The sequence below is a fragment of the Semicossyphus pulcher genome, unplaced genomic scaffold (assembly GCF_022749685.1).
Source record: "Semicossyphus pulcher isolate SPU_LCO1_2020_fin unplaced genomic scaffold, fSemPul1.0.p SCAF_6, whole genome shotgun sequence".
Taxonomy (NCBI): domain Eukaryota; kingdom Metazoa; phylum Chordata; class Actinopteri; order Labriformes; family Labridae; genus Semicossyphus; species Semicossyphus pulcher.
Genome location: NW_027211737.1, coordinates 26,049,475 through 26,059,009, shown reverse-complemented (window position 1 = coordinate 26,059,009; position 9,535 = coordinate 26,049,475). Strand labels below are relative to the sequence as shown.

The following is a 9,535-nucleotide window of genomic DNA, read 5'->3' as shown; positions in this document are numbered from 1 at the left end:
AGTTTGCAGGAGCAGTCGTGCACAGTTAGCTCTGTAATGACTGATGTTTGTGTGAGCGTGTCAGGCGGTTTTATACACATTGGTCTCCAATGTGCCATGTTTTTTTGGGGGGGGAGGGGTACCTCAGTTGCAAATGTGAAATTTTTAATCTGACTTTTTTTGTTATTACATTAACATCTTTGTCAAAGTGTGGATGGTTTTTAAAGGAGGGGTCTTATTGTTTACCTGTCGCCCCCGCCTCTCCATCCCATTGCTGTGTATCCACTGGAGGTCACAGACTGTAGCAACGTGGCCGCTAATTTTTTTTAGACCAAAACAATCCTGTTCAGAGCTACGAGGATGTTGCACTGCCCGATCACGATCAATGTGTTCTCCTTCGAATGTTAGCTTAAGAACAAAACAAAGCACTCTTAAACTACGACACACCAGGTGTTACATTTGATACACACTCACTCACACTGCTGAGGACTGCCCCGCGGCGGTTCACTCTCTGATGCTGTTTTCACTGAGAAATAACAATCTTGTCGACACTGTAACATTTTCTGATTTCTTTTTCCTGTCATGTTTATTCCTTTGAAAAAAAAAAACTTTTTAAAATTCCTAATAAATTATTTTAAAACATTCCATTAATGTGTCCTGTTTGTCTTTTTTGTACTTTTATGTGGTTAAAATACAAACTACTTTTCACATTTGGGAATCCATGTTGTTCACAGAGATGTAATTTTCTTTATCAGCATTAGAGGGCGCTGTGTGGCCCTCTGTGCCTGAAACATCATGTCCGTCTGACAGTAAAGACTTGTGTGTCTGTTGTCATGAAACGTTTCGACAGAATCAGAAACACTTTATTTAAACCTTGGGAGAAATTTGGGCGTTACAGTTGCTCTGATACAGAGAGAAGCATGAAAATATAAGGAATAAATAAATATAGCAAATATGAATGGTAAGAAATACCTAAAATATGTGCATTTATATACAATAAAAAAGGAAATAAAGATAAAATGCTGAGAATGGGATCCATGGTGATTAGAGAATAATCAGAATAAGAGTTCAATACGACAACACAACATTGTTAAATGAACAGTATTATTGTCAGAGCATTGCACAGTATAATTATTAAATAAATGATGAATAATTATGAATAATTAAATTATTATTAATCATTGTTAACATGCTAAAGACTGACGTGGCTCCTTTTCTGGACCCCCTTCAGTTTGTTTACAGGTAGGGCTGGAGTACAGAGGATGCTGTGATCTATGTGACTCATCTTAACAGCAAACACTTAAAGAAGCCTAAGGCTTCTGCCTGAATATTATTCACAGATTTTAGTTCAGCTTTAACACACTTCAACCACATTTGCTTGTACAGAAGTGAAATGACCTACAGTAGACGGTAGCTCAGTCTGTAGGGACTTACCGGTTTCTTTGTTGGGCACTGTCGAGGTGTCCATGAGTAGGGCACTGAATCCCCCAGCGAACTGCATGCCCATGTGCAGCCCCCTCACTCTGACATCTCTCCATTCGTGCATGTCCATAGGATTCTGTTTGTGCATGTCTGTATTTCGGGCCTATGTGTGTCGCATGTTGACATTGAATTTCCCCTCTTCTTTTTCTACAGGTGAACCCATTCTTATTAAATAGTTTTATTCTTTTTTAACTTGCAGGTTTCAACAAGTTAAAAGGGGTATCATGCTCATTTCTAGCTTCATATTTCACTCTGTGATACCTGTGGAGTAGCTTAGCATAATTTACAGTTAAAAAAATCATTTTTGGCCTTTGCCATCAGTGTGTGAATGTGACATGTTGTGTAAAAGCAGCTTTGAGTGGTCGCAAGACTAGAAAAGCGCTACATAAGTACAGTCTATTTACCATCTGTTCTCAATCCCTTTAAAGGTTTATTAAATTGTGTTTTTACTTATGTGTTGTTCAATCTAAAGTCCTTCCTCTTCCTGACATTATTTCAGTAATATTCCCTCTGTCTGTTTGCTGCCCTGAGTCTTCAGTCCGCTCACTCTTTCATCAGCCTTCCTCTGTGTCTCTCTGCTGCCTGATTTCTCTCCTCCATCATCACTGCTCCGCTGCCTCCTCTCCCTCGCCTCCTCCTCCTCTCTCCCAGAGTCTCAGCTCTGCGTCCTTGCCTTTCTGCGTTTGCTGCCATGAGGGAGTCTGTCATGAACACCGGACCCTCTCCAGACAAGAGCCCTGATGCACCGGTAGGCTCAGAGGGTCCCCCCTCTGAGGAGTTTCCTCTGCCCCTCCATGTGTCCGGTATGGCACGTCAATATAGTGGTGCTGGTTTTCTCTGTGCAGGGGAGTTACACAAACCTCTAAGTTTTGTTTCTGGGTGATATGGTTTAATTATAATATAATAATAATAAGATACATTATTTATACATATTTGAGGGTAGTGCATCATATTATTACCCTCAGGTTCCCATCACAGACACGGATGTCTGGGTGTTTAAAGAGCCTCACATGTATCCTACACCATGAGCATGTTCTCAATGGGATTCATATGTTATATATAAAATTATTATATAATTGTTATATAAAATTTGACCTTTCATTCACCCTTTAGGCCCAAAAGAGATGGAACTATGCAGCTCGGTCAAGAAGCTCTCCACCCGGGGATTGTTTCTTTCATCATCAGTCTTGTGATCATCACCATACTACAGAACGAATACAACAGATACACGATGCAAAAATCAACAGAAGGATAGGGAGGTTTTCAAAGTATCTCTTTCCTCCACAGCATGTGGTGTGACCTCTACAGGAAGAAGAGAAGGTGATAGAAGAGGAGGTGAAGTGTCCTGCAGAGATCGGCTCCATGGGAGGCAAAAGAAGCTCTGCTTGTCTTCTGGCATCAGCAGCTCTGTATGGAAGTTTTTGAGAGCTGACAGAATCTCACTTCAGTGATCAATACATCAGTTTCATTTTTGTGTAAATGTCGGTACACAATAAGTTGTAATGAAGAGGACCCTATCTTTACAGTATGATACAGAAACAGTAAGGTAAAATACTCCTCAGTGGTAGTGTGTGGGTTCGTGATACCCTCTCTGCTCACACCATCTGTGACACCCGTTATTTATTAGTTTCTCAGGGATCATGTACTCAGGAATGGGATATAAAGCCTGTAATGAGGCTACATATAGAGCAAATGATCTTCAGGCTGTGCAGAGATCCTGCACACAAAGTGTAAACTCACAGTGACAAATCAAGCAGGGTTTGAGAACAGCTGAACTTCAGTGAGGACTGAGATGTGGAGTGAACATCTGAAGGAAATACTGGTCCTCTCCGACCATCTGGGTCCATGAGTCTGTGCATCAATGCACATGGGGTTTCTGTGCACCTTTACGAAGGCTTACGACCCTCTCCTGGGATCTGACATGTGCTGCAGAACGACAGTGAGTGAGGTTGTTGCTCCTTAGAATCTCTCAATAGTTGAGTATGTGTGGGATGTTAATCACAGCGCAGTGCTGCCCCTTGATGTTACAGACACATGTCAGCTGCCTGGGAACGTAACACGAAAACAGATTATCTCTCATTAATCGTTCTTCTTTTACCCTGATTATATTATTATATGGTTATTATAATGTAGCATTCAAATTAAACTAGTAGATATGCCTTTAGCAGAAAAAGTTACAACTGATAAATATGTCCACACCGGTTGTTTTATGATGAATAATCACTGATGAATAAATGTTGTAGCTCTTCTCTCCGACCCTGAGAGAAGGAAAAGGATGACCTTTCCTGACAGTGAAATACTGATGACTCTGTTTTTATTTTGAGTGTGTACAGTTACAGGCTTCGGACATATGAGTTACATGAAACAGGATAGCCGTGAGAACACCTCAGAGAAATCAGATGTGATAAGAAACAAGGACAGTGCTTTACTGAGCTGCAGGAATCTCAAACGGCTTTTACTGCAAGGTCTTTCACTGCAAGCCATTCAAAAATACCTTTAAAAAACACTAACAATGAGTCACGATACTTCATTAATTCAAGATATAGATGTTTTTGTAATAGCCCGAACATAATTTGACCAGAAATTACTCTGACATAAGGTCACCTAGGCAGGTTGTTCCCAACCTGTGTTGTTTGTAGCCCCTCAAAATGAAACTGCACTTGTGACCCATTGTGAGCATACTGTATGTCAGCAGGTGAGGAATGAGTCAGCCTAAATGGAAAAGTAAAAGTAGCTTATGCCTAAAGATGTCGTATTATACAGAACTGCACAAGAAACAGCCAGAACAAAGCCAGATTTCTCATGTAATTTTTCAACTTTCCTGTCCTGCTGGTCTGACCTTTGGATTGACTGTGTGGCTCTTTGGATGTGTCAGTTTAGGAACCACTGATCTAAACTCATATTAAATTATATTTCTGAACATATTCTTAAGCGTGTGTTCATTTGTGTCTTTGGTTGTCTCGATTTCTCCTAAACACACCAATAACCTTGTTATTTTGTCAATTTGAATGGTCGAAGGTCATTTGACCCATTTGTTAGGCTACTGGTTTGCATTTATTTTATCTTTAAAACGCTAATATCTGTTTTAGAAAACGTGTTATTTACACTGAAATCCTCTGCTTAAGTTTCCGCAGAAAATTCGGCGTCAATCGGGTTAAATTAACCCTCCCTGCGCCCGAGGGCAGGAGGCGGAAGGGGTGTGTTTTCTTCATTACACACTCACATACGTTGAAATTGACACTAAATAGCGAAAAAGCACACAGTACAGCTGAGCACAGTGGAGTAAACTGAGAAAAATAGGTAGGAGAAGGGGGAAAGAAAGCGCATAAAACACATTAGTGTCTGTTCGTGTGTTATTAATCTGTTGGACGGTGAAGGCTGCTCCGCCTCCGCGAGGAAAACTTCTCCAGTTCAAAGACGGAAGAACAACGAAAGAGCACGAGACGATTTTAAACCGCAGACAGATGTATATAGACGAAGAGACCTCCGTTTAAACACACTACATCTACTTGAACTGCAGCTGAGAGGAGTCAGGTTGGTGTTTTATGATTCAGCTCATGCAGCTGGTTACGGTAGATAAACTGAAACTATCAACAAACACCATTTTGTTCTTTTTGGAGCAGCCAAATATGCTGGTTAGCTAACAACAGTCTGACAGGAGGGCCCCTGGTGGTCACAACAGGGACCATTGTGGTGTCCCAGGATATAAAGAGATGCTGAGTAGATCCTGGTGTGTGTGTCTGTGTGTGCGCGTGTGTGTGTTGCAGTGTTTGATGCCAGGAGGAGCAGTATGGGGAACAGCAACAGTGACCGGGGGTCCAGCGGGGGTCAGGGGGACAGGTCCTACAGAGAAGGACAGCAGGGAGGGAAGGAGGCGCGACCCAACATCCTGATTGACAGCACAGAGGACGCAGACCTTTTCCAGAGGGAAGATCAAAAGGTAGATATCAATACACCAGGGCAGTGTGTTATAACACCAGATAGCATTTCAATAACTTACAATTCCCATCTTTTGGATGGTCTTATTAGATTGGATTATTAACTATTTATTGCGTATGAATTATGGCATCATTATCAATAAGTTGAAGCCTGATTGACATGATTTGCCTCATTAATCTGACCTGTGAGTTTAAAATATTATTTGGGATAGAAGCGTCTCAGAAGTGTTTCTGAAGTGAAAAGAAAGATGGCGCTCTCTCTAAGCAAAGAATGAAAAATGGGTTTAAAAACCAAGGGCATGATTTTTTGGTCTTGTGAACTTTAACTCATACCTGCTGAATCTGTTGATCTGTATATAATCTAAAAAAGATCAAAAGTCTAACTTTTAGAGACGTTTTATATTTTTTTATATACATCTAAAATTTTTGATCTGTCTTTCATTACATTAGGAAAACCAAATCTGTGGCACAAAAACCTGAGCAAACATGGCTTACAAACCAACTTTGTGAACTTTATGCAGCACAGTCTCCCCGCTGGGGATCAGAACAGGATTATCTTATAATTATGGTATAACAAAAAAATAATATGGTCATTTTCTCGAGATCTCAACTTATTTATCTCGTTATCTCAGGATAACAACACTGCACCTCCATAACGTCAGATGACCATAACTCGTATCCTCAGAGTTGCAAAAGCACAAAACAAACATAGGAACAGGCTTAACTTACCTCATTAGTGTGTGCAATGGCAGCATGGCATGTCTGTAATATCAGTGACCAGCCTGTTTTGTTTTCTAGACTGCCAGAAAAGTATCCAGTTATGACGAGAAAACCAGCTTTGCTATCTCGAGATAAAAACCATCGTTAATATCTGTAGATAATGAGGTAAATAAGTTGGAACTAACTAACTGAAAATCACTCTCTATCATGGGAGAACGGGCTTAATAAAATGTATGGATGCATGTCCGCTCAGGGCTTCTGTAGCATGTAAATTTTCAGCATGTAACACACACTGTAAGTACAGGCAAAGTCATACGATTTATACATTGTTCATGTGTACAATCATTAAAGCTATTTATGTCATATATCACTTGAATTGGCAGGTGTGGCTTACGCGTTTAGCTAACCGATTTGGATTTATCTAACTTAAATAAAACTAAAGACAGAAAAAACAAATCTGGAAACATCCCAGAGGCTCATGTTGTAAATCTGATCGCATTGACTCTCACGAGAAGGACTCACAGAACAAATTGTAGACTAAAGAGTTAAATGAAAACTTACAAACCAGTGGACTCCATCAGCAGCTCCCTCTCAGCAGGCCGTTCAGTTAGGAAGTGTTGTGCTGGGTAACGGAGTCAGAGGCTGAAGGTGCCCTCATTAACATGCCAACAATACATTGATATCATGCGTCCAGGCTCCACAGGAAATACAGGAGTTTCTGGCCTGGCAGCAGGACCTGGAGAGCGACAGCAAGAGTCCAACGCAGGCCAGACCCACTGTGTTCAGGTGGCCCGGAGCTGCCAAGGAAGTGTTTGTGTCGGGTTCTTTCAACAACTGGGCCACCAAGATCCCTCTCAACAAAAGGTAGTGTGACTCCTGCTGAATGTTAAACAAGACTGTAAGAGCTCAGTGTGAGTGTGTGGATGAAATAACACGAATATCTGTCCGTCAAACTCAGTCAGAAAAACTTTGTGGCCATCGTGGACCTGCCGGAGGGAGAGCACCAGTACAAGTTCTGTGTGGACGGCCAGTGGACGTTGGATCCTACTGGGGTGAGTCAAAGCTTAAGAGATAGTAAATGTTAGCATAAAAATATCATCAAATAACTTTTTATATGTTTCATTTAGCTCAGAAGCCTGCTCTAGAGTTCAATATAACATTTCTGTTTCTGCTCTTTCTTAGGCTGTGATGACATCTAAAACAGGAACAGTTAATAACGTCATCCAGGTGAAGACGACTGACTTTGAGGTCTTTGACGCCCTCAGGATTGACTCACAGGACTCTGCTGACATCTCAGGTACTGACATCTGTATTAATTTAATATACTAAAATATATTAGAGTGGAGCCATATCAGAAACAATTATGGTTGTGTGACACTGTCTGAACATTTGTGGTGTTGTTCAGCTAATACATATACAGTAACAGCTATTTCAAACTTAAATTGACTATTACATATAATAAAATAGTGTCCCTTTTCTTTTCATGTAGACTTAACTCATCAGTGACGTTTGCTTGGGCAGAGAAGAATTCTTTATATTGTATTATTTTTATGTAAAATATTAAAGTCGTGTCTTATGATCTTTTCCCAGACTTGTCCAGTTCCCCTCCGGGCCCCTACCTACAGGAAGCGTATGTTATCAAGGCAGAAGACAAGATCAAACATCCTCCCATCTTACCTCCACACCTGCTCCAGGTGCTGCTCAACAAGGACACAGGTGTCTCTGTGAGTACAGGCTTGATGCTGGAACAAATGCACTCTGAACTGTTATTACAGGGTGCAATTAATTAAAATTCCTCCTCTCTGAATTTTCATCAGTGTGACCCGACGCTGCTTCCAGAGCCAAATCATGTGATGCTCAATCATCTGTACGCCCTGTCCATCAAGGTAAAACGTCTTAATGTGCTTTTATAGGGAACTTGGGGGGAAGCTATACATCTGTCTTTTGTCTTTCAGGTATAATAAGTTTGACAAAACCACATTGATTTGATCCTAAGACGAGGCATATTCATGTCACTGTTTACCATAAAGAGACATAAACACACATGGCAGATATTAAATACTAAACTAAAGTCTTTTGATCTTGAATCTACCCTGATATTTTCAGGAGTAGGTCAACTATATTAACTCATTTCTATCACTATCCAAAATAGTTGTCTTAAATTGTTATTGCCGATTTTCAGGATACCGTAAACAATTTAAAAATTAGATGTTGTGAAACAGCTTTCTGCTAGATGTCAAGTATAAACTTCAGCTATAAAACTTGTTGGTATATAAATACCAATGACTGTACATAAAGATGGACTGCAAGTCTCCATCTGCTCTAATTGAAGCCAAAATACCCCCGTGACTGGCGCTGTCATCTTGCGCTGGTGTAGCCAGAGTTGCGTAGTGGAGATCGGCGGGTGAAGCTGCTGTAGCCACTTCTGCTAACACATTTAACTTACCGAAAAAACAGCAAAGATCTCGCACGTTGGTGTATTTAACAGCAGAACAGCTTCTTGTGTTGGTCTGAAGCAGACGTTCACAGATATGGAAACTTGTCCGAAAAATTAACACTAAGAACTAACTATAATGACAGAAACCATACTGAGAAAAATGTATTTGACGTATATTTTGATGTCCCATTTGTCCCATCTGATAACATGGAGGAGGCAGGCTTTATGACCTATACTGCAGCCAGTCAGCAGGGGGCGATAGAGAGGTTTTGGCTTGACTTGAGTTGACATGTCGTCCATCATTTTATTGTCTATGATAAATCCTCTTCCTGTCATTGTCTCTCAGGACGGCGTGATGGTTCTCAGTGCAACACACCGATACAAAAAGAAGTATGTGACCACTCTTCTCTACAAGCCCATATAATCCACACTGCCCTGGTCCAGACTCTTATTTTGAAATCATCTGTTTTTATACACAGCTGCTACTTGAAATGTTTTCTTCCTGTAATCCAAACATTCTGCAATGTAAGAGTTTGAAACCCTTGTGCTTTTATAGTCAAAGTTTCTGCACAATGTTTGTTAATTTATGATCCAACGTAAAACTACCTTTCTTCTGATGAGTCTGTATTGACCAAAAACTTTAAGAGACATGGGATCAACAGGTTGTGATGTTTTCATGTCAAAGTCATTGACCCACATGTGCGTATTATATACTATTAAATTAATAATATTAAATACCGATGTAGGAGTTGGTGAGTGGAAAATAGAATGGTGTAATGGTGAGAAGAGCACGGCTGCAGCTCTTCTACATGAGCAAACAGACACGAGGACACAGTGGCTGATATCCAACTAACTACAACTCAACCTTACTGTTTTATTTTCATGAAGTTCTTTTATACAGAATCAAACTTCTTTTAAATCCACTTTTGTTTAAAAATGATGAAGAAAATTAAAGTTTGAAGACAAATGTGTTAAAATC

The 9,535-nt window shown here is 40.3% G+C and overlaps 1 protein-coding gene across 1 annotated transcript; it reads left to right on the top strand.

Moving 5' to 3' along the window:
* The first annotated feature begins 4,664 nt into the window (after positions 1-4,664).
* On the top strand, positions 4,665-9,533 carry prkab1b (protein kinase, AMP-activated, beta 1 non-catalytic subunit, b). Its single transcript, XM_069682490.1, has 8 exons — positions 4,665-4,995; positions 5,229-5,401; positions 6,814-6,983; positions 7,078-7,171; positions 7,302-7,416; positions 7,710-7,843; positions 7,937-8,005; positions 8,903-9,533. Exons 2-8 carry the CDS (start codon positions 5,252-5,254, stop codon positions 8,978-8,980), a joined length of 810 nt encoding a protein of 269 aa, XP_069538591.1. The 5' UTR covers positions 4,665-4,995; positions 5,229-5,251; the 3' UTR covers positions 8,981-9,533.
* Positions 9,534-9,535: the final 2 nt, after the last annotated feature.

Bases quoted from the DNA above. Each gene is read 5' to 3' on its own strand.
- prkab1b (XM_069682490.1), top strand. From the start codon at position 5,252: ATGGGGAACAGCAACAGTGACCGGGGGTCCAGCGGGGGTCAGGGGGAC. The intron at 7,172-7,301 runs GTGAGTCAAAGC...GCTCTTTCTTAG, and splicing joins GGACGTTGGATCCTACTGGG to GCTGTGATGACATCTAAAAC. The intron at 7,417-7,709 runs GTACTGACATCT...ATCTTTTCCCAG, and splicing joins GGACTCTGCTGACATCTCAG to ACTTGTCCAGTTCCCCTCCG.